Source organism: Mustela nigripes, chromosome 3 (assembly GCF_022355385.1).
Source record: "Mustela nigripes isolate SB6536 chromosome 3, MUSNIG.SB6536, whole genome shotgun sequence".
In the NCBI taxonomy this organism is placed as follows: Eukaryota; Metazoa; Chordata; class Mammalia; order Carnivora; family Mustelidae; genus Mustela; species Mustela nigripes.
The window spans coordinates 197,082,337-197,105,281 of record NC_081559.1 but is presented as its reverse complement, the minus strand read 5'-3'; the positions used below and the strand labels follow the sequence as shown (position 1 = coordinate 197,105,281).

Here is a 22,945-nt window from a genome sequence, read left to right as displayed (position 1 = left end):
GTGTGGTGGCTGTACTGATTATGGGGGGCCCCAGCTGGGCGAGAGGGACGGGGGAGGTGTGGGAGCTCAAGTCCTCCACGCTTGGCCCAGGCAGGGCTGGATGTGGGGAGACACCCTCTGGAGCCTGGGCTGGTGGAGGAGGCCATGGGCCACCAGCAGAAGGTGTGAGGAGACCTGGGCACTGCTCTGAGTCACTGAATCTAGGGTCCAGTTCTTTCAAAACCATGTCTCCTCCCTCCCCCACCACATGGAAGGGGACGCTGAGGCTGCCAAAGGCCTGCAGGCAGATGGGAGCTCCCTGCTGCAGCCTGGGGTGCACCCCAAAGCCTGTGGTCCCCACCCGGCCCACCTCCCGCCCACCTGCAGGGACCAAGCAGGGCTGGCAAGTTTCCTAGGGGACAGGGGAGCTTGTTGGGGGGGCCCTGCTGGCCTGGCTACCCGGCCTGGCACATGAGGTGAAGCCCTCTCCACCCGCTGTCCCCTCTGCCTGAGACACCCCCCCATCCCCTCCACCGCACACACACATTGTTCCCTCTAGGGAGTGGGAAAGTTTGAGCCCACAGTTTGAGCCCACTCCAAGCTCGGGCACCTCTCTGCCATTGGGGAACAGCCAGCGTGGGAGAGCCGTCTGCCTCCTCAGGGCACTCCCCGCAGCTTCTGGGACATCAGCCCGTATGTTGTGGGGGTCCTGCTGCTCCAGCCTCGGCTGCGGCGGGGTTAGCCTTGGACGGGCAGCAGGGGTGTTGATAGCTTGGGGGGGGGGGGCCCTTGCCCGCAGCATCTGCAAGCACGCGGGGAGCAAGGGGTTCTGCAGGGCGCGCCCCCCCACCCGCGCTCCTTCCCGCCGGCGCCCTGGCCCCATTCCCGCGGCGGAGCCGCCTCGTGCCAGCGCAGCTCGGGCTGGCATTTCTTTGCCGCGCGTTCTGCTCTCCCTGCCCCGGGGCTTCCGGAGTGGGCCCCGGGGCTCCTAGGCTCGGCGACCTCTGGGCCGGCTTGGGGCCTGACGGCCGGCGGAACGGAGGTGCCCGGAGGCCGGGGACGCGCCAGCACCGCGCCGCGCCTGGCCCCGCTCCGCCCCGCGCCCCGCCGTGTCCCCGGGTGGCTCCTGGCGGAGGAGGGAGGCGGTTCCCGGCGAGCCGAGCCTTACGCAACCGGGAGGGCCGTGCGCGCCCGGACCGGTCGTGCGGGGGGCGGGCTCCGCTTCCGGGCAGGGGACGGGACGGGGCGGGGCGGGAGCGCGGGGCCCGCAGACCGCCGACCGCTCGGAGCCGACCCGCCAGGTGGGCCCCGCACCCGCGCGCCCGGGCCCCTCTCCTCGCCGCCCTGCCCCGGCCGCGCGACCCCCGCCGCTCCGCGCCTCTCGGCCCCGCCCCGGCCCGCCCCGCCGTCTGCGCGGGCCCCGCCCCGCGTCCCCCAGGGCCCGGGCCCGAAGGTCGCGCAGCTGCGAGTGGGGCTTCCCCCGCCCGCCCCCGGCCCCCGTGCCTCTTCGTGCCAAAAGAGCCCAGGCCCCCCGGCCCGTGGGCTTCCGTGGCGCGTCCCCCTCCGAAAGACCTGCTCCGGGCGCGCTGGGAGCCGGGTAATGCAGGCCACTAGGCCGCCGGACCCACCCTGCCCTCTGAGCTGGGTCTGCAGCTCCCGCTCTGCCCAGGGCTCCTTCGGGACCTGGAACCCCCCCCCCCCCCGCCCCGCCTGCCCCTCCCCATCCCATCTCTACCCAAGGCTGCCAGCCCGCCGATGCCCCGCTGGGCCTGTGGCCTGATCGGCGGTCTCCGTCCAGTTCTTCCCGGACTACCGGCTGAAGAGTCGCTGCTGGACTCCAGCCCCATCATCATGGGCAGCCCCGAGGGGCGTTTCCACTTTGCCATCGACCGGGGAGGCACCTTCACAGATGTCTTTGCCCAGTGCCCCGGGGGGCACGTGAGGGTCTTGAAGCTGCTCTCAGAAGATCCTGCCAACTATGCAGACGCACCGACTGAAGGCATCCGCCGCATCCTGGAGCAGGTGGCCAGGGCAGGAAGGCGGGGTGTGGTGGGACCTGGGGCCCAGAGGCCTGACACCGACCATGGGGTTCCCAGGAGGGGGGCATGCCACTGCCTCGGGACCGGCCGCTGGACACCAGTCGCATTGCCAGCATCCGCATGGGCACCACAGTGGCCACCAACGCCTTGCTGGAGCGGCGCGGGGAGCGGGTGGCCCTGCTGGTCACACGTGGCTTCCGAGACCTGCTGCACGTGGGCACCCAGGCCCGAGAGGACCTCTTTGATCTGGTGAGCTCACCCACTCCAGCTGGTGGCTGGGCCCAGCAGCTCATGTTTCTCGGGGATGCCATGGTCCCTTGGGGAGGGATGTCCTTGGTCAGTGCTGGCCCAAGGCCATCAACTGATAGGCAGAGGGGAGGTTCCAGCACTCGTGGCAGGCACTGTGTCCCCCAAGCCCTCGGAGTGCTCACAGGTAGTGCTGTTCTTGTCTGCCACCATGCCCTGTCCTGGACTAGGGTGTGGAGCGACACAAGACAGACCTTACAGGGTGAGGGGTAGGAGCCCACCCTCCTGACCCTCCCCTTCGTGGTTGGTGGAGGGAGCTGCCCCTGTGGGGGTGGGCCCTTGGCTACACTCAGGTGCCTGGGAGTGGGGAGCCGGTCCCTGGGTGGGCCTTGCTGGGGCCGCCCTGTCTGACCGTGTCTCCTGGGCCTGTTGGGACACATCCCCTGGCCTGCACTGCCCCACCCACGCAGGGCCCCAGCAAGGACCCTCAGGCCTGGGCGTCCTCTGAGTCTCTGCCTGCCCCCAGGCCGTGCCCATGCCTGAGGTGCTGTACGAGGAGGTGCTGGAGGTGGAGGAGCGCGTGGTGCTGTACCGCGGGGAGCCCGGTGCCGGGACACCTGTCAAAGGTGCGGGGGGCCTCCCGGCTTAGGGTGCGGGGTTGCCTCCGGGGCCTCCAACAGGGTGGTAACGGGCTTCCCGGCAGGCCGCACAGGGGACCTGCTGGAGGTGCAACAGCCCGTGGACCTCGGGGGTCTGCGCGGGAAGCTGGAGGGGCTCCTGGCTCGAGGCATCCGCAGCCTGGCGGTGGTGCTCATGCACTCCTACACGTGAGTGCGGGCTGCGGGGGCTGGGGCGGGCGGGAGGTGCGGGTGAAGGCAAGGACTGCTGGCTCCTGTTGCAGGTGGGCGCAGCACGAGCAGCAGGTGGGCGCACTGGCCCAGGAGCTGGGTTTCACGCACGTGTCCCTGTCCTCGGAGGCCATGCCCATGGTGCGCATCGTGCCGCGGGGGCACACGGCCTGTGCCGATGCCTACCTGACACCCACCATCCAGCGCTACGTACAGGGTTTCCGCCGCGGCTTCCAGGGCCAGCTCAAGGTGAGCCCCTCACCCCGCCCCACCTCCTCCCAGCCACCCCCAGCCTGAGCCGGCCCCGTCCCCCTCACTGGCCACCTGCTCACCCCAGGATGTGCGGGTTCTGTTCATGCGCTCGGACGGCGGCTTGGCACCCACGGATTCCTTCAGCGGCTCCCGCGCTGTGCTGTCTGGACCCGCGGGGGGCGTGGTTGGCTACTCGGCCACCACCTACCGGGTGGAAGGCGGCCAGCCTGTCATTGGCTTTGACATGGGAGGTAGGAAGGCTGCGGGGGGTGGGGGGGCAGGCAGTGCGGGGGTGTCTGCGTCTGTGAGTCACTCCTCGTGTCCCTCCCCCGAACAGGCACGTCCACTGATGTGAGCCGTTATGCTGGAGAGTTCGAGCATGTCTTTGAGGCCAGCACAGCGGGTGTCACCCTCCAGGCCCCCCAGCTGGACATCAACACAGTGGCGGCGGGTGGGGGCTCCCGCCTCTTTTTCAGGTCAGCCCCTGCCCCTGGGCTGGGCCCCCCAGCCCTTCCTCCCAGGGCACCTCTGAGTGCAGCCCACCCTGTCCCAGGTCCGGCCTCTTTGTGGTGGGGCCTGAGTCTGCAGGAGCCCATCCCGGCCCCGCCTGCTACCGCAAAGGTAGGAGCTGCTGTCTGCCCGGCCAGGGCCCCGCCCCTTCATCCCAGCCCCCGCTGCCCAGTCCTGGGCCCCGTCTCCACCCCCCAACCCCCACCCCTTGCACACCTCCCAGGGGGGCCCGTGACAGTGACGGATGCCAATCTGGTTCTGGGTCGCCTACTGCCTGCCTCCTTCCCCTGCATTTTTGGGCCTGGAGAGGACCAGCCGCTGTCCCCTGAGGCCTCCCGAAAGGCCTTGGAGGCTGTGGCTACCGAGGTCAACAGCTTCCTGACCAATGGGCCTTGCCCAGCCTCTCCCTTGAGCCTGGAGGAGGTGGCCATGGGGTTCGTGCGTGTGGCCAATGAGGCCATGTGTCGGCCGATCCGCGCACTCACGCAGGTATGCTCCCTCCATGCCTGCGCCCCCTCCCGTGCCTCCCACTCAGGCAATGCCAGCGGGGGGAGGGCTGGGCGGCCAGACAGGGTTAGGGTCTGCCACCGACCCCCTTCTGGTTTCCCAGGCACGAGGCCATGACCCCTCGGCCCATGTTCTGGCCTGCTTTGGGGGAGCTGGTGGGCAGCACGCTTGTGCCATTGCCCGGGCCCTGGGCATGGACACTGTGCACATTCACAGGTACGTGTGGGAGTGGCACCCGTGTCCTAGGCTGGGGCGCTGGCGTCAGGAGGTGTCTCACACTGCCGAGGTCCCTGTCCCACAGGCACAGTGGGCTGCTGTCAGCGCTGGGACTGGCCCTGGCGGACGTGGTGCACGAGGCCCAGGAGCCTTGCTCCTTGCCTTATGCGCCTGAGACCTTTATGCAGCTGGACCAGAGGCTGAGCTGCCTGGAGGAGCAGTGCGTGGACGCTCTGCGGGCCCAGGGCTTTCCCAGGTGGGGAGCGAGGGGCGGGCTGGGGGGCACCGGGCCAGGCCAAGGCCTGTATCCCAGCGCCCTGCCCCCCAGGTGGATTGACCGCCCGATTTCCCAGATGGTGCTGGGGCCCATGGGGCAGTGGTCAAGGAGGGCTGGGGAAGGCAGGACAGGAGTCCCGTTAGGCGGCCCTGTGTGAGCGCCCCTCTGGCCCCTGCCCCAGGTCCCAGATCAGCACTGAGAGCTTCCTGCACCTGCGCTACCAGGGCACCGACTGCGCCCTGATGGTGTCTGCACACCAGCACCCGGCCACAGCCCGCTCGCCCAGGGCTGGCGACTTTGGGGCCGCCTTTGTGGAGAGGTTGGCAACCGCGCGTCCCTGGGGGCACTGGTGGGAGGCCCACCAGCCTGGCCGCCCTGCTCTGAGAGTTCCCTCGGGGCTGGGGACATGCAGGTACATGAGGGAGTTTGGATTCGTCATCCCTGAGCGGCCCGTGGTGGTGGACGACGTGCGCGTGAGGGGCACAGGCCGAAGTGGCCTTTGCCTTGAGGATGTGGCCAAAGCTCAGACTGGGCCTCCCCGGGTGGACAAGGTGGGTGGCTCTGCATCTGCCCACCTCCCACACCCACAGGGACGTGGGGCCGGGTGTGGGCGGGCGGGGAGACCCAGGAGGGAGCCGGACCCCAGAAGCGCACTCAGCCCCCCACCCGCCCACCCACACCCACACCCACACCCACACCCACAGGGACGTGGGGCCAGGTGTGGGCGGGCGGGGAGACCCAGCAGGGAGCTGGACACTGGAAGCGCACTCAGCACCCCCTCCTCAGATGACCCAGTGCTACTTTGAGGGGGGGTACCAGGAAACCCCCGTGTACCTGCTGGGAGAGCTGGGCTTCGGGCACAAGCTTCAGGGGCCCTGCCTCATCATCGACAGCAACAGGTGGGCTGATGCCTGGTGAGGGTGGGGCCATGGCTGCGAGGGCTGGGGGCACAGCTGCCAGAGCTCGAGGGAGCTCGGGGTCCTGGTGGAGGGTTCTCGGGCCCGAGACTACAGACTATGGGGGACTCTAGGGTCCCATTAGGGTGGACGTGGGCCCAGCCTGGGGATGTGTGGTGTCAACTTGGGAAGGGGGCTCTGCGCTGGCGTGGCACCTCCAGCCTCTTGTGCCCCTGCCCTCAGCACGATCCTGGTGGAACCGGGCTGTCAGGCAGAGGTGACCGAGACGGGGGACATCCGCATCTCTGTGGGGGCTGAGGCCCCAAGCACAGTGGGGGCCCAGCTTGACCCCATCCACCTGTCCATCTTCTCACACCGCTTCATGAGCATTGCTGGTCAGTGGCTGCCCCCGTCTGTGGGAGAGTGTGTCCAGGGCAGAGGGGAGCAGGCGGTATGGCCCTCGGGGGTGTGTGGAGAGAGGCGGGGTGTGACCCAGGGGAAGGTGGGCGGTGTGGCCCAGCGCTGGGATGGCCAGTCCCCCGGCACCGGTGAGTACCTAGGTCCCACCGGCAGCCATGAGGTCTGTGGACAGGAGGTGGGCTCAGCCTAGTGAACCTGTCCTTGCGGGATCGGGCTGGGGCTGCTCGAGGCCCTGAGTCCTGTGCCTGGGCACTGGCTTCCTACTGTGCTGGGCACGCTGGAGGGGGACGGGTGGGGTCTCAGGGCTGGGGCTGCGCCTGAGTCCTGTGCCTGGGCACTGGCTTCCTACTGTGCTGGGCACGCTGGAGGGGGACGGGTGGGGTCTCAGGTTCTCGGTGAGGCTCCAGGCAGGATGGAGAGGAAGGGGGTGGCCCTCACATGGGCATCGTGGCCCGGCTGCGGCCTCTCTGGGTGCACATGAGCCACTGCCACCCTGGGCGCCCCTGGAAGGCGGCAGGTCGACGTCTGGCTGGTGTGCGCGTCGGCCGGCTGCACTGGGGGTGGGGCCAGCGGCTGCCCGTCACTCTGTGCCCCCAGAGCAGATGGGCCGCATCCTGCAGCGAACAGCCATCTCCACCAACATCAAGGAGCGCCTGGACTTCTCCTGCGCCCTCTTCGGGCCGGATGGGGGGCTGGTGTCCAATGCCCCCCACATCCCCGTGCACCTGGGTGCCATGCAGGAGACCGTGCAGTTCCAGGTTTGGCGGGTCCCCCCCTGCTTTCCCTGGCCCCCCCAACCCTTGCCCCTTCCAACCCTGGGCTGTCTCCTGGCCTCAGATCCAGCAGCTGGGGGCTGACCTCCACCCTGGCGACGTGCTGCTGAGCAACCACCCCAGCGCCGGGGGCAGCCACCTGCCGGACCTGACCGTCATCACGCCGGTGAGGACCTCCTCCGCTGGGGCGGCCCCGGGGGTGAGGCTGGCCGAGCAGCTGACGCTCGCTCTGTGCCGCCAGGTGTTTTGGCCAGGTCAGACTCGGCCCGTGTTCTACGTGGCTAGCCGTGGGCATCACGCTGACATCGGGGGCATCACGCCGGGCTCCATGCCACCCCACTCCACCACACTGCAGCAGGAGGGCGCTGTCTTTCTGTCGTTCAAGCTCGTCCAGGGGGGCGTCTTCCAGGAGGAGGGTGAGTGGGGTAGGGCAGGAGTTGGTGAGCCGGACGCGGGGCTGCTCCTGACAGCCAGGCCAGGGGGGATACTGGGACACTGCCTAGCGGCCCAGGCCTGCCTTGAGCCTGGGGGGTGGGTCACGACCCCACAGTGGTTGCAGACCGTCTCTCAGAGATGACCAGAGGCTCTGAGGCACATTCTGCCTGGGCCCAGGAAGGCCTCAGTGATGTTGGGGGTGGGGAGCTGGCCAGGATACCCATGGGACTGGCCAAAGGAGGGAGAGAAACCTGTTACAAAGTAGGCAGTGGCCCACGGTGGTTAGTCTGTGCTGCGTTTGCACTGGGTCTGGGGGCTGCAGAGAGCGGTGAGGGCAGGGCCCAAGGACTGCGGGCTCTTAGAGAACTTTCCTGGGCTTGGGTCTGAGACACTGGGTGGAGGGGTGGCTGTGAAGGGCTTCAGCGGGCCTGCACTGGTCTGCCTGCACACCACGAGAGCCCCCAGCCTGCGTGCCGAATGGGTGGGTGTTAAAGGGTGGCCCAGAGGCCAAGCTGAGGTTAGTGAGGGGCAGCCACGGTTGCCCTGGGTGGTGCTGACCCTCGAGGTGGGCAGCAGGCATCACAGTAGGGACAACTGTCTCCGAGATCAAGGTTGGCATTGGGGGGGATTGGTGGACGGGGCGAGGAGTCAAGTTTGGACAACTAGGGGTTGGAGGGAGGCTTCGACAACAGGCGGGCACAGGGCAGCTACATGGAAATCAGGGCAGGGTTTGCAGTGTGGCCCAGGACACAGGGGCAGTGGCAAACACAGCTGGTGAAGGCGGCAGGGGTCTGGGAGCCTAGGGGGGCATCCCAGAGTGAGGGCACGTGCTGTGGGCAGGGTGGAGGGTAGAGCAACAGAGCTGCAGGCCGCTGTCACACACACAGAGTGACCCAGGCCTGGCCACCCTCTTGGTTGGGGTGTGGGGAGCAGAGGGCAAGGGGCAAGAATCATGGGAGGGACATGAGCAGGTGCATGACAGAGGACGCAGTGGCCAGGGCCCAAGGGAGTACTGTACCTCAGACTAGGGAGAGGTCTCTGGGGCTCCCAGATTTGTTTGGGGGGACACGAGGCACAGAGAGACCCCTTCACAGTGGTGGAGAGAGCCACACCTCGTGGGGCAGTGTGGTTGGGGGAGGGTCATGGAAGAGGGGAGGGAAGGCCAGAAAGGGAAGGGGGTGTGTGGCAGGTGGTGGGGGGTGGCAGGTGGCGGGGACCCGGGGCAGGGAGAATTAAAGACGGAGGCAGGGTTTGCTGAGGGAGGAGCCCCTGCCAGCCCCCGGAGCCTCCAGCTCCTATGAGGTCACAGGCAAAGCTGCCTGTCCTCGTCTGGGGTACCTTGGGGGGTTGAAGTGTGGGAAGGAGAAGGTTGAGCAGATGGGAGGGGGCTGGGGGAGAGCCCGTGAAGGGCCAACATGGGGTGCCCCGCACAGTGCCCAGTGGAGGTGTGGAGGTGTGGAGCGGGGCACCAGGGAGCCCCGGGGGCTCGGGGGTCTCAGTGGTGACCTCCTCTGTCCAGCGGTGACTGAGGCCCTGCGGGCTCCAGGCAAGATTCCCGGCTGCAGCGGAACTCGGAACCTGCACGACAACCTGTCGGACCTGCGAGCGCAGGTGGCAGCCAACCAGAAAGGCATCCAGCTGGTGGGGGAGCTCATTGGGCAGTACGGGCTGGACGTGGTGCAGGCCTACATGGGCCATATTCAGGTGGGCCCAGCGCGCCTGGGCAGGGGGCAGCTGGGTGGGGAGGTGGGGGCGCCGGCACCATCTGGAAGATGTATGACTGCCCACAGAACATTCTGTCTGCCAGGCAAACGCAGAGCTGGCCGTGCGGGACATGCTGCGGGCCTTCGGAACCTCCCGGCAGGCCCGGGGCCTGCCCCTGGAGGTGTCTGCAGAGGACCACATGGACGACGGCTCCCCCATCCGCCTGCGCGTGCAGATCAACCTGAGTCAGGTCAGGCGGCGGCGGCGGGCCGTCGGAGGAGGGTTTGGGAGGCTCGGCCGCCAGGCTGCGGCTGACCCCTCCACTACCCCCGCGGGCAGGGCAGCGCCGTGTTCGACTTCAGCGGCACCGGGCCGGAGGTGTTCGGCAACCTCAACGCCCCGCGGGCCATCACGCTGTCGGCGCTCATCTACTGTCTGCGCTGTTTGGTGGGCCGCGACATCCCGCTTAACCAGGTGCGCGTGCGCGTGTGCTGTCGCCCTGAACCGTCCTGGGGGCGTAGGCGACCCCACAGAGGGCTGATCTCGGGGTAGGCGCGGGGATATTCCCCGAGCGCCCTGAGAGCTGGCCCCTCCCCTCAGGGCTGCCTGGCGCCGGTGCGCGTGGTGATTCCTAGAGGCTCCATCCTGGACCCGTCCCCCGAAGCGGCCGTGGTGGGCGGCAACGTGCTCACGTCCCAGCGCGTGGTGGACGTCATCCTGCAGGCCTTCGGGGCCTGTGCCGCCTCGCAGGTGCGGCGGGTGGGTGGGCGCGCTCGGGCATGTTGCAGGCGGTGCCCCTCTAGCCCAGTGCAAATGCCACCTGCCCCTGCCAGGGCTGCATGAACAATGTGACCCTGGGGAATGCCCACATGGGCTACTACGAGACGGTGGCTGGCGGCGCGGGCGCGGGCCCCGGCTGGCACGGGCGCAGCGGCGTGCACAGCCACATGACCAACACGCGCATCACCGACCCGGAGATCCTGGAGAGCAGGTGCGCTGCGGCGGCGGGGGCGGGGCGGGGCGGGGGCGGGGCCGGCCGCACTAAGTCCCCGCCCCGGGCAGGTACCCAGTCATCCTGCGCCGCTTCGAGCTGAGGCTGGGGTCTGGGGGTCGCGGCCGCTTCCGGGGCGGCGATGGCGTCATCCGCGAGCTGCTCTTCCGCGAGGAGGCGCTGCTGTCCGTGCTGACCGAGCGCCGAGCCTTCCGGCCCTACGGCCTCCACGGTGAGCGGCCCGAGCCCCTGCCCCCGGGGCCCCTGCAGCCGGGTGTCGTCCTGTCTCCCCACCAACCTCCCCTGTCCCTCCCCTCCTGGCCCCGTGGGTTGCCCTCACCTCGCCTCTTCCGGCAGGCGGCGAGCCTGGCGCGCGTGGCCTAAACCTGCTTATCCGCAAGGACGGCCGGACCGTGAATCTGGGGGGGAAGACGTCGGTGCCCGTGTACCCCGGGGTAAGGACTGCGCCCCATCCTTTCTTTCTCCCGCTAGCCCCCCATTGATCCGCCTTCCGCAGAGTGAGCAGAGTTGCAAAGATGACCGGAAACTGAATTTAATTTGGTTTCTGAAGGGCAGAGGGCGCGCGCTGGGCCTCCGTGGTCCAGGCGGGCCGCCGTGGAGGAAGGGGTGGCTGGCTGGGGCCGCAGCGGGAGGCAGTCTGGCGGGGAGGGCATGCCCGCGCTGAGCCTGTCCCCCTGTTCCACAGGACGTGTTCTGCCTGCACACACCGGGCGGTGGGGGCTACGGGGACCCGGATGACCCCGCCCCGCCGCCACCGCCGCCGGGGTCGCCCCAGCAGCCCCCAGCCTTCCCCGAGCGCGGCAGCGTCTACGAGTACCGCAGGGCCCAGGAGGCAGTGTGAGGCACGGCCCCCACAATAAACAGCTCTTAAGGCGCCCCGTCCCCGCGGCAACTGGCCAGGCTCACGCTCTGCCTCCGTGTCCGTCTTTCCACCCGGGCCAGCGCCTGCGTGCGTGCGTCAGGAGGGCACAGACACTCGGAGCCGAAGTCCCACGGCCAGGTGGTCAGTGAGCCCCGCCAGGGCGGTGCTGAAGGTCACGTGCTCCACCTCCTGGGGGCAGGAGTCAGGCTGAGGGGTCGCCCCAGCTCCGGCCGGCCCAGCGCCCTGAATTCTGCCACTTACTGGGCTCAGCCGGCCTCCGGCCACTCCCCGGTACATGACATAGTCCACGCGCCGGCCCCGCCAAGGCTTAGTCCGGGGGCCCTCGCCTGGAGGGCCTGCCAGGTAGCGGTGGCGCCCCTCCTCCTGCTCCAGGGCCCTGAGGACGGGCGGTGTCATCACGGCCAGAGGCCAGGGCTCCCCTCCGTGCTGGGCGGTGCCGGACCCCAGGTGTGCACTCACCTCCGCAGCATCTCGGAAGAGCAGGCCACCGAGTGGCGCAGGGTGGAGGTGTTCAGCATCGTGCCTGGGGCGGGGCGGAGAGGGCGGTCATGGGGGGGGGGCGCCGAGTCCCCAGAGCCCTCCCTAGGACCGCTCCCCGCCCGGGCGCCGTACCCAGGGCCCAGGGCTGCTCCCGGCGAGTGCCCAGCCGGCAAGGGTCCCGGAAGTGGCTGAAGAGCTCGTGCTCCTGCTCCTTTGCGTGGTCTGCGGGGGCGAGGCCAGCGCTCGGTGGGCGGGGCCAGGCGCTGATCCCGCCCCCTGCGGCTTCCCCCTCACCTAAAGAACAGTTGTCGAAGTTTAGGTCACCCAGAAGCACGCTGAAGGCCACGGCATCGCCCCCCGGGCAGCTCTGGGCTTCAAACTGTTGGATCCAGTCCAGCAGAAGCGTCAGCTGTTGGCAGCGCAAGGGCACGTCCCCTGCGGGGGTGGGGGAGGAAGGCTGAGTCTGGATGCGCACCCCACCCCGGCCTCCGCCCGGCCCCGACCTGCGAGCCCAGCAGGGCACTCCACCACCCGGCTCACGGTGCTTCGGGCCGTGGACAAACGGTGGGGGGAGCGGAGACAAAGACGAGGGCTGGGACCCGCCGCCGCCAGGATGAGAGAGGGGAGACCGCCGGCCCACGTGCTGACCCGTCCACGGGGCTCACCACTCGGCGCATGCAAGTGCGTGCAGTGCAGGAAGCCCACGATGCGGCGCCCGTCCAGGATGCCCACCTGCGCCTGCAACACCGTGGACCGCCCAGCAACGTCGCCTATTCGACCCCACGCCCAGCCCTCTCCCCGCGGCCGGTGGGCTTATACCTGCGCGGAAAGCAGTCCTTTGGAGGCCAGCGCGTCCTCGCGCCGTGCGTGGGGGAAGCATCGGAAGGCGGCGCGCAGCAGCGGATAACGCGAGGCCAGCAGCAGCCCGCTGCCGAGCAGCTTGAGGTGCGGTCCGGGCTGCAGGCCGAAGGAGCCCACGTCGTACAGCACCGGGCCCAGATAGGGCGCTAGGCGGCGGACGAGGCGCTGCGCCGCGCGCAGGTCGAACACCTCCTGCAGGCACACGAAGTCCAGCCCCGCCGGCACCGCGGCTATCAGCGACCCACCGGGCGTCCCCGGCCCTGGCGGACTGCAGCCCGTAGTCCCATAGCGCGAGGGCCGCAGGCCGGCGAGCAGCACGGCGCCCATGGCCTCGGCGCGCCGCTGGCTGTGCCGCAAGTTGTTGAAGCGCGCTAGGCCGTCGGGCAGCAGGCACAGGTTCGCGCTGAGGAAGCCGAAGCAGCGCGCGGGCTCAGCGGAGGGGCGCCAGGGCGCCGGGGGCGTCCAGCACTCCGGAGGGGGCCGGTAGCAGAAGGGGCGGCGCCAAGCTTGCAGGGGCAGCCAGAGCAGCAGGCCGGGCAGGGCGAGGGGCAGGCCGGCCAGGAGCAGCAGCAGCAGCGCCCCCACGGCGCCCGCGGCCGCTCTCAGCGCGCGGCGGCGGTTCGCGCGCGCCAGCGGCGCCCCGCAGCCCAGCAGCTGGTCCAGCGCCCAGTAAGCCGGAAAGAGCAGGGCTCGGGCCAGGCGGTGCAGGGCGTGCAGGGCAGGGTGCGGGAAGGGAGAGGGCCGCAGGGTGCCGGGCGTCGGGGGCCAGTCGGGAGGGGACTGCATGGCGCGCGGGACTTCTTGGCCTCGGGACGACCCCGCGGCTCCGTCGCCTCCAGCGTGCGAATCGATTCGTTGGTGCGTCCGCGGGAGCTGCAGGGGAGTCGCAGGTCAAGGCTACGTGGCGCAGCCTCTGCGCGGAGCCGGGAAGGTGCTGTGCTCCCGGGCGGTGCGGGCGCGGGCGGAAACCGGAGCGCCCGGGAAGCCGCGCGCTCCTCACCGGCGCGGAGTGTCGGCGGCGGTTGGAGGGAACAAAAGGGAAAGCGAAAGAGACCCCGGTTTCGCAGCCACGCCTCCGATCCTGCCCGTCCGGCCCCGCCCTCCCCTGAAGGCCGCCGGGAGAACCCCCAGCGCTGCGGCTCGGGAACCGGGGCTGGGGAGCAGCCTGCACCCAGCGGAGCGCCGTCCTGGCCGGCGCAGGCGGGCTGGCGAAGGGAGCGCGGGGCCTGCTGCGTTCCGCTCCCTCCCTCCTCCCGGCGAGTCCGCGCGGAATTGCGAGGGCCCTCGGGCCGCCCAGACTGCAGGGTCCGCCCCACCCCCACCCGTCTGCCTCTGTTGCAACGTCCAGCCGCTGAGTTCAAAGACCCACCCCAGAGGGGGGACGGACTCCGAGGCTCCGGCTGAGCGTCCCAAGAGCTTCCCCAGAGGCCTGACCCCGTGGTGACGGCTCTGTGACCCCACCCCAAGGAGCTTCCAATCTCGGGGTAAGGGACCGTTGGTTGGGCTTTGTGCGGCCGCTTCCCCCCCGGGGCACGTGAGCCACAGGGAAAACAGCTCCCATCCGGAGAGCCTCTCGCACCTGCTCGGTTGGCTCCCGGGACCTGCTGCCTCGCGCTCCTAGAGCGGGTGCCTGGGCCCCACTTTCTGATCTGAGCTGTGACCCACCCCCCTCATCTCCCGGGTTTGCTCCTAAATTGCCCTGTAGTTTGAGTCGGGGCTGCCATTAAGCCTACAGGCGGCGAGGTGCAGGGCTTCCTGCCTCCCCCACTCCCAGTTCTCCAGGAAAACCTGATTGCCTTTAGAAACCACAATCTGGTGCTGGCTGTGTTCCCTGTTACTGGTGTGTCGCGATGCTGGGCCTTCTCGGCAGACAGAGCGAGATTTCTATCTATAGATCTCCACATCCCTATACGCACAGTCCTTCCCTGCCTGTCCTGGGGGTCTGGCTGGATTCCCTGAAGTAGCAGGCCTGGGAGTGGGGAGGGCAGAGAGGCAGGGGGCTCCTGGGTGCACTCCATGACCCTCTCCTTCCTGCATTCCTCGCTGGGGGCTGAGTCCCTTGGCCCCTTGGAGTCCTCTGGCGGGCGCACACGGATGCCGCAGGAGCCACCTCTGCGGGGTCCGCGTTCCGCCGCTTCAGCCACCCTCGTTCTCCCTTCACAGCCCAGGCCCTCCCCTTCCTCAGGCCCGTCCTCTCAAGTTCCTCTTCTGGGCCAGAGGCTGCTCTGCAGGCTGCCCCCCCCCCCCCCCCCCCCCCCCCCCCCCCCCCCCCCCGCCCCGCCGCCCCCCCCCGCCCTGCCCCGCCGCCCTTTCCGCATCTCTCACACACACCCTGGCAAGGACCAGCAGCCTGTCTGCACTGCTTGGTCTCCAGCACTGCCCACAGGCCCTTCCCCATCTGTCCACAGCTGTCCTGTCTTGCAGCCCCCCGCCCCCTTTCCCATTCTGCCTGTGCTCCACGCCGCCCTCTCCTGCTCAGCAACCCCCCCCACGAGCCCTGTGGAGCCCGCCTCCTCTCCCTGGGCCTGTGGCTGGCCACATCTCCCTGGGCTGACCCGGGGCTCGGGGTTGGGCTACTTTCTCCTGGTTCCCTCCCCGCCATCTAACACCCTCTTGCCCTCAAGGAAGGTCCAAAGCTCTCCCTGCCGCCTCTCCCACTCCCCTCCTCCAGCCAGTGCGGAGGGCAGGATTCCCACGCCCACGTCCTGTCTCCTCCCGCTTCTGCCTTTGACTCTGCACCAGGCTTCAGTACCCCCGCGCAGCACAGTGCTCCTGGCCCAGCGCTTCCTGCTCTTCCCCTCCAAGTCCCCCCCCCCCCCCCCCCCCGCCCCACTGCCAGGTGAGGGAAGCCTTGGGACCTTTGAACATGCCCCCCCTTAGTCTAACAGCTGCCACGCAAGAGCCCCCGGGCTGGGCATGGAGCCCCAGAGCAGGCAGGATCGAAGGGGTGCCGGGGAGTGAGGTGCTGGCCAGCCACCCCCGAGGAGCGGCAGCCCCCGAGTTCTAGCATCCGTGGGAAGCTTTAATGGCTTTGCACGAGGGTGCGGGGCGTAGTGAACCCGGGTGGGCGCGGGCCCGTGTCACCAGATGAACATGGGCTTGCCGTCGTCGTGCGCCAGCTGGCTGAGGCAGGAGAGCAGCAGCAGCGCGTCGCTGAGCATGCTGGGGTGCACGGTCTCCACCAGCACGCGCTGCAGGAAGTCCATGCTGTAGGAGCCGCCCTCCGAGGCCGCCAGCTCTGGCCTCTCGCGCAGGATGCCGTATGCGTTCACCAGCTGCTCCGTCAGCGCCGGGTGCACCCGCCCGTTGTAGCCCAGGCTCTGGAGCCGGTTCATGATGCTCACGTACCGCTGTGTGAGGGTCTGGCACAGCTCCTCGTCCAGCTTGTGGTCGCTGGGGTTCAAGGAGGCCTGAGGGGACAGCGGCCGTCAGGTCCCTCTGCTCCGCACAGGCACAGGGCAGGAGAGGGGCAGATGTGGCTGTGGGTGCGGGGGCTGCTGGGGGAAGGGGGCCTGGAGGTCCCGGGAGAGGCTCTGGAGGGTCTTGAGCTGCAGGGTAGAGTTCCCCAGACTCCCTCCCCGTGGCCTGCTCCCCCCACCAGCAGGGACTCTGGAGCTGAGGCTATGAGCAGCCCACAGAGAGCTCAGCTGGGAGCCTGGAGGTATAGGAAAGAGGAGGGGTCCCGGCTGGCCCACACCCCTGGGGGCCTTGCCCAGGCACCCCGCTGGCTCCCTGCCCTGAGACCTCCCCAGCCTCTCCAGGTCGCTCCTCTGTCGCCCCGCGCTGCCTCCCCAGCACCCAGCACCCGTACCCCTCCTTCAGTGAGGCCCTGTCCTGCCCTCATGCAGAACTGACCGCCCAGGCCCCGAGCCAAGCACCCTCCTTGTCGGCACCAGGGGGCCTGCTGCCCCTCTGCGACCCCTCCTGGGCACTGGCAGCGAGGAGGGGCCCCTGTGCCCCCCAACCAGGCCGTGACTGCATCCTGTCCCGCAGCAGCTCACCAGGAAGCGGGAAGTCAGCGCCTCCTCTCCACTCCCGCCATGGCCTCTTGGGCACGTGACGTGCACACTGACTCGGGGCCCCCGCTCAGGAGGACCCACATCCAGCCAATGCTCTGCTGTGGCCATCTTGAAGTTCTTTATAATTTTTGAACAAGGAGCCCTGTTTTCATTTGCACCGAGTCTTGCAAATGATGTAGCTATCACAGGCGTGGCCGTGCCCAGACCCCGGGAATGACAGGTCTGAAGTAGCTGGAGGGGGTCTCTCCCTGCCTGAGCCCCCCGCACTGGCCGCTGCCCCACCTTCCAGCCTTTCCCTGGATACACACCAGGCTGGGTCCTGAGTGCCAGCTGGGTCCTCACCCCCTCCAGGAAAATCCTCTGCCCTCCCCTCTGGTCATGTGAACAGAGCACTCGGACGGCGGCTGGGCTCAGCTAAAGCAACCCCTGACCTCTCCAGACGCACCCAGAGCCCCGTGCTTGGACTTTGGGTGCACACTTAGCAGCAGAACCAGCCTGGCTCCTGGACTCGAGGCTCCTCTAGGCTGCTAAGCCTTCTCCTCCCTTTGCCTGTTCCCGTGCCCCGTGTCGGTGACGGCAAGAGCTGGGCCAAACTGAGCGAGCACGTGACTCTTCATGCTGAATGCCCCAGAGCGGGGTGGGGGGGCGCACAGCTTTAAGCCTAGGCCCCCTGGGGATGTCAGGACCCATCCTCTACTCACCCTGGGGCTGTGGCTGAGCGCTCCCTGGGTGCTGCACTGGGGGCTTGGAGCTCCAGACTGGAGCTGAAGTCGGCAGGGGGCCCACCGCACCCACCCCGCCAGAGTACGGGACAGAGGGGAGGAGTGCGGGTGCATTCACACAGACAAGGCCAGAGCTGCCGCAAAGAGGTGGCCCCTTGACCGCGGGGGGACAGGGGAGAGGAGTGAGTGAGAAGAGCAGGAAGGCACCCCACGGAAGCCAGGGAGCCGTGGGCATGGGTCCCTGCCACACCTTCCGGGCACTGAGAAGCAGGCAGGGCTGAGCAGAGTGTGGCTGAAGGCTCTGTCCTAATGGGTCAGAGATTTCTGGTCCATTGGCATTGTGGTTCTAAAAGATCATGCTGACCGTATAAGGAGATGGACAGAAGCGCAAGAGAGGGTGAGGGTTCTGTCCATCCATCCCACAGATATTCTCAGCCATCCCCTGCGTGGGGCACTGTCGCTGGTGATAGGATTCCCGTCCAAGCAAAGCCCTCTGGGTTTATAGTGATGAAAAGACCGAGCAGGAAGAGGCTGCCATGGGGAGCCTGGGGAGGGATGCGCTGCAGAGGAGGGGATGGCAGGGCTGGTGCCTGAAGGATGAGGACAACCGGAGCAAAGGAACCTCCGGGACAAGGAACAGTGTGCACAGCATGGAAGTGCCAGGAGGCGGGGCACGGAGCAAGGGGCCCACGCGGGAGAGCCAGTTTCAGTGGCTGCTTCTCTCACCGTACTGGGGCTGAGCCTCCGTTTCCCTGCTATGACATGAGGGAAACCAGACAGCCTGGCAGCTATTTTGAAGATGAAAGGAAATGTCTCTAGGGGTGATGAGCACAGCATCTGGGCTGCTCTGCCCCACCGCAAGGGGCCCCCAGTTCCGCAGGACACATCAGTGGGCTCTCGCGTTGAGCAGAATTGTGTTTCAAAGGAATAGAGGAGAGAGAGGCTCTCCCAGGATATAGGAGCCAGAGTACGGGGAGTGCGGGGGAGGGGGGACACACAGCCAGGCCAACCCAGCCCGGCGCTCTCACACCCTCACAGCGTGAATCACCCCCCCCCCAACCTCTAGCATAAATGTCTTTTGTTACTTATCGAAGGCCTCCCAGGCGCGGGTGAGCTCCCCGAGGGCAGAGACGGTCTGCTTGGCATGAACTTGGTAGGCGCTGAATGCCCCATAGTGGGAGTGACTACATGGAGGGGAAGGGCAGCTGTGGGGCAGAAAGGTGCCGCAGGTTGGCCCGGGGTAGTTAAGTGTAGGTGCAGATGTGTCCATGGGAAACATCCTGAGAGGAGGATCAGCGGGGGACCTGGTGTTGGATCAGCGGTGGAGGAGGGAACAGGTGTGACCAAACACGCACGCACCTCAGAGGGACGGAGCCCCGGGGCGCACCACCCAGTCCTCCATTCCGACACTGGCCACGTGCTCAGGGACAGGGAGGTGGCAGCAAGTGTAACGGAGTCGTGTGGTTCAGGCGTCATCCTCGGAGCAGAGGGCAAGCGCTCAGACACCCGCACTACCGAGACGGCGGAAGGGCCGTCGGATGATGGAGACGGGAGACGCGCACCGACGGACGCCGCGGTTCGGGAGGGCAGCGCCGCAGCTGGCGACTACGCGCACCTACCTGCACAGCCGCCCACCTGGGGCGAGGCCGCGGGAGGCGGGCGGAGCGGGGAGCGGGGGGGGGGGGGGCGACGCCCCGGGGCGGCGGGGGGGGGGGGCCGCCTCTCCGCGGCCGCGCGCAAACCTCCGCGCCCTCTCCCTCCGCCAGGGTCCGCCGGGCTTTGGCTCCCGACGCTCCGCTGGTGGCAAACTGGCGTATCTGCCGGACTGGAGGGCGCTTCTCCGCCCCGAGGGTATTTACCAGCGAGAGCCGTGAAGTGGGACCGCGTGAGCGCTCAGCCCGAGAGAGACGCAGGCCACGCGGACGCACAGACGGACCGACGGACTCCTAAGGCTCAGGAGGGACGGTCAGCAAGACCAGACGGGGCAAAGGGGCCGGACTGTCCCTTTCCCTGGAAGGGGGAAGCGCGGGGTGGGTGGGGGACCGCGCTCGCGCAGCCAGGCCTGACGTCATTACCCTCGAGCCAACCGGGTGAGGCTGCGGCTGCGGGCCCTGACCCCGGCCGAGTCCGGGAGGCCCCGACCCCCGACCTGCCGGGACTTGGACCGCAGGGTCCGGCGGAGAATTCGCTGCGTTTGCGTCCCGGCGCCCGGGCGTGCCCTCCGAGTCCTGAGCCGCCGCGAACGCCGTCCCGGGACGTAACACCACCGGGGAAGTGCGTTCACCACCGGGATGCCTTCCCCGCACCTCGAGATGCGGGAACCGGGAGGGAAAACTCATGCGATCTTTTCAATGAAAGAGAAAATACATTCTTAGAAAGAAACCAATTTCTTCAAGGCTCGGAGGGCCCGCCCGGAGCTCTCCGTAAATGAGGACGAGGGAGAGCTTCCCCACATGACGTGGCAGGTGCTGAGGGCGTCGTCGGGCTTCGCGGTGCCTCTTTCCAAAGCGCTTGTGCTTCTGCCCCCGGGGGGTGGGGCAGTGGTGAAGCGGAGGCCCAGGGGCGAGGTGCGCTTGGGTTTGGGGAGAGGCGGCAGCTGGGACCCGGTACCAACATCTGTGCCCAGTTTCGGGTTCTCACCTCAACACTGACAGCAAAGCCCCTGGTTACATCAGCTCGTGTGGCTTCTGTTCCCTGCAACCAAGACCTGGGACTTGAGAAGGTGAGAAGTCTGGACGCACAGCACACATCACGCAGACACGAAGCGTGTGTTCCTACCTAGTGGGAAGCATGATGAGGTTGTCCCATCGCTGCTTCCTTTAAGTAGTGTACGATATGACTGTGCACGGAAGGGCCAACATGATACACAGGCCGTGAGAACCAGACCAACGGTTTGGCACCTGGAAACAAACCATTGCGCAAAAACCAAAACCATGTGTGCAGGCCAGCGAGTGGGGCCCCAGAGAGCACCAAGGGCCCCGGGCCCTGGGTGGGGGGGTACACCACGAGGTACCCTCACACGGGTGCGGCTGGGCTCCTGGTCTGCTAGGACTGGGACCCGAAAGGAAGGCTGAGAGCCACGCCCCCAGCAGAAGGCCTTTGCAGCTGGGCAGAAGAGGTTACAGGTCTGGGCATTGGGACAACTTTTAGTTGAGCTTAAAAGATGGCATAGGCCACTGAACCTTAAAGCAGATGGCCAGGGTCAGAGGAAATAGTCCACAAGACCCCGTTCAGTGATGAGGCTCTGTTAGAGCTTGTCGGCGGCCAACTACACAGTGTCCACAAAGCCAGCGAGCCAGGACTGGAGCTCGGGTTTAGTGGGACAGCAGGTTGCCAGGACAGCAGGTTTCGTGGGTCTGGATAGAATCGAGGGATTCTAGCAACAACCAACGCCGGGTCCAACGTGCAGAAACACAAGATGTTCGGAGGAAGGGAAACAGAAATCCAGGCAAAGTGGAACTGGGTGCTGGTAGGAGCCCACAGTGGGCCAGCCAAGCAGGCGGGATGGGTGGCCGTGAGATCAGGCAGATCTCTAGGCTCCTCAGGTGGAACCAGACGCGTTCAGCCTGCTATGGGCTCTTCGGAGGGCGAGCCAGGCGGGGTCTGCCCGGCCCCGAGCCAGGCGGCATCTGCCCAGAGCCCAGAGCCTCTTTGCAGGTGGGCTCCGGTGGGGCCGCTCTCAGGAGCCTGGGTGCCAAGTGTGTGGCCCCCGGCAGCCCCGGTCATTGCCGAGGGAAGGAGATAGTTCTGACCACGTGAAAACGAAAAAGCCAACCCCAGGACACGCTGAGTCAAGGAAGAGGGAAGCTCAAACCTGAATACAAACAGGCTCCCTCACAGCCAGCGGGGACCGCGCACCAGCAGCCGGTGGGCCACTGTTCCCACGGGCTACACGCCAGGTCTGTAGTCTAGAGATAAAGACGCCGGAGAGAAGGCGGCCGGGAGCACAGAGGGCTGTTCTCCAAAGAAAGCCGGAATGGCCCTCCTCCCCCATCCTGGCCCGGGGTCCCACCCAGAGCTGGCGCGTTAGCAGGGGAGGGGCGCACTGTCCCTCCTTCTGGGACGCACTTCTGGGCATCCAGCCAAGCACAGCATCCCATGACTACTTCCTGTCCCACTGCCTTGGCGAGCGCCCGCGCGGGGTGGCGAGGCAGACGTGCCCAAGCACCTCGGGAAGCGCTGTGGTTCGGGTCCCTCCACGGAAGGAACGGCCTCAGTGACCAGTGACGGCATGCTAAGAATATACTGGAATGAGCGTGGCCTGAGGCCCCCAGCTGCCCACAGGTTGCGGGACCTGCCTCCCCTCTGCCACCATAGCGACCCTTGAGGCTACCAGTGGGGCGGGGAAAGCGTCAGTTCGGCTAGTGTGGGGAGGGCCCCTGGGCGTGAGGGCTGGCCATCTGGAGGCCATCGCAGGGGCAAAGGAGGAGAGGGCTGTCCCAACCGTGGTCAGGACCGTCCTCTGCCCTATCCTCTGGGGAGGCCACGAGGCCAAGGCCACAGGTTCCTGACACCAGATGCCCTGGACACCCTCAGGCCACTCGGACGGAATGCCAGGCTTCCTCCATTCCAGGGGGGCCTGGGATTCTGATGTCTTGCCCGGGTTAGAGTCTAGGGCCCCCCAGCAGCTCCTCCAAGGCCAGCATGCACCCCATCCCTGACAGGTGAGGGGGCAGGTCCTCTGAGTGGGAGGTGGGAGCCACACACCTGGATGATCTTCTCTGGAATGTTGGAGACAGTGAAGCCGTAGAGCCGCACACGCTCCGGGAAGATGCTGGACAGGATTCTGCGGTCCAGCTGGAAGGCAATCTCCCCCACCAGCCTCTCCCAGGCTAGCTGCTTTGACTCTGGGACAGCAAGGGGAGAAGGACTGGTCAGTGGCCATGGTCAGCAGCCCAGGCTAGTGCCAGGGAGGTCTATAAGGGCATCAGGCATCAGAGGAGACCACCCCCCTCATGCTGAACTTGTGTCACTGACCTCGGGGGCTGTCCGGGAACTTGCTGGCCTTTCGATGGGCCATCTTCCGTTCCAGCTCTAGGATGCTTTTCCGAGATGTCTCCATGCCACGTGGACCCCGGGCATCGCTGACTGTAGCCGGGGAGGACGAGGTTCGGGGCGGGGAGTGGGGATTTCGTGGAGGGGAGTGGGGTGTGGGCAAGGGCTGGGCGGGAGGGTGGTGTCCCCGGGTGGGAGACTGAGGGGGGCACTGGACAATGTGGGTGGTGCTCGAGGGAGTGTAGTTGGTGGTGGGTTGGGGGGCGGGAGCAGGGGTAGGGGCGAGGACGGCGGCAGTCGGAGAGGGGGTTGGGGTAGTGGGGACAGATGCAGGAACCGCTTGTCCCTGAGGGGCACTGGGCTGGGGCTGGGCTTCTGAGCTGCTGTAGGAGAAGGTGGTCATGGGGTCAGGTGTGCCCCTGGTCCCGATAGGGGTGGAGGCCTGGATGGGTGAACCCACAAACGTCATGCTGAAGGGCTCCAGGTCCTGGGTCGGCTGGGGATGCTCAGTGGAGATTGGGACTAGTGACGTGGTGGGGCAGAAAGGAGAGAAGGCGGATCAGAGCAGGACCAAGGACTGGCCTGGCCGTGGGGAGGGGAGCTGTGGTCCCTCCCCGAGCCAGTTACCTTTCGGGGTGGCGACAGGCCCTGCTCCAGCCGAGGGATGGGGTCCGGAAGGGTACCCCCGGAGCGGATCTGACAGCACCAGATTGCCCATGGGGTTGGCCAGAAGGTTCTGAGAGACACCTAGAGGGGCGGCTGTGGAGGTGAGGAGGGGGCTGCTCAGAGAGACGGCCACTGCGCCTGTCATTGGGGCCATCAGGGCACTGCTCGGAGTCAGGGGGCCAGTTGAGGGCAGGCCCAGGGAGCC

General features: G+C 67.6%; 3 protein-coding genes across 7 annotated transcripts in view; 1 reads left to right on the top strand and 2 right to left on the bottom strand.

The window, feature by feature from the left end:
* Nucleotides 1-1,174: 1,174 nt before the first annotated feature.
* Nucleotides 1,175-11,019, top strand: OPLAH (5-oxoprolinase, ATP-hydrolysing). 3 transcript variants are annotated; one of them, XM_059395335.1, is made up of 27 exons: nt 1,175-1,280; nt 1,778-2,001; nt 2,076-2,267; nt 2,791-2,890; nt 2,968-3,091; nt 3,166-3,361; nt 3,450-3,615; nt 3,702-3,840; nt 3,918-3,985; nt 4,275-4,363; nt 4,485-4,597; nt 4,683-4,853; nt 5,056-5,193; nt 5,287-5,425; nt 5,661-5,773; nt 6,014-6,165; nt 6,788-6,948; nt 7,028-7,129; nt 7,205-7,379; nt 8,918-9,102; nt 9,206-9,352; nt 9,442-9,576; nt 9,703-9,852; nt 9,936-10,093; nt 10,165-10,325; nt 10,451-10,548; nt 10,800-11,019. In XM_059395335.1, exons 2-27 carry the CDS (start codon nt 1,831-1,833, stop codon nt 10,953-10,955), a joined length of 3,699 nt encoding a protein of 1,232 aa, XP_059251318.1. In that variant the 5' UTR covers nt 1,175-1,280; nt 1,778-1,830; the 3' UTR covers nt 10,956-11,019. The 3 variants fall into 3 exon arrangements, with proteins under 3 accessions (XP_059251318.1, XP_059251315.1, XP_059251317.1); XM_059395332.1 differs by having other exon boundaries at nt 4,098-4,363; XM_059395334.1 differs by lacking the exon at nt 1,175-1,280 and adding an exon at nt 1,412-1,576 and having other exon boundaries at nt 4,098-4,363.
* Nucleotides 11,020-11,065: 46 nt separating this feature from the next.
* LOC132014379 (sphingomyelin phosphodiesterase 5-like) lies at nt 11,066-13,437 on the bottom strand. 3 transcript variants are annotated; one of them, XM_059395338.1, is made up of 7 exons: nt 12,297-13,435; nt 12,143-12,215; nt 11,772-11,912; nt 11,610-11,699; nt 11,457-11,520; nt 11,238-11,373; nt 11,066-11,165 (listed from the first exon to the last, which is right to left on the bottom strand). In XM_059395338.1, exons 1-7 carry the CDS (start codon nt 13,122-13,124, stop codon nt 11,073-11,075), a joined length of 1,425 nt encoding a protein of 474 aa, XP_059251321.1. In that variant the 5' UTR covers nt 13,125-13,435; the 3' UTR covers nt 11,066-11,072. The 3 variants fall into 3 exon arrangements, with proteins under 3 accessions (XP_059251321.1, XP_059251320.1, XP_059251322.1); XM_059395337.1 differs by having other exon boundaries at nt 11,610-11,912; nt 12,297-13,437; XM_059395339.1 differs by lacking the exon at nt 11,610-11,699 and having other exon boundaries at nt 12,297-13,436.
* A 1,185-nt stretch (nt 13,438-14,622) lies between these two features.
* SPATC1 (spermatogenesis and centriole associated 1) overlaps nt 14,623-22,945 on the bottom strand; it is a 19,840-nt gene continuing 11,517 nt past the window's right edge. Inside the window, exons 3-6 of the mRNA XM_059395336.1 lie at nt 22,702-22,911; nt 22,057-22,596; nt 21,787-21,926; nt 14,623-15,748 (exon numbers count right to left, since the gene is read on the bottom strand). Of these exons, the coding sequence (XP_059251319.1) occupies nt 15,419-15,748; nt 21,787-21,926; nt 22,057-22,596; nt 22,702-22,911 (1,220 nt within the window). The 3' untranslated portion in view covers nt 14,623-15,418. The remainder of the gene's footprint in view (nt 15,749-21,786; nt 21,927-22,056; nt 22,597-22,701; nt 22,912-22,945) is intronic.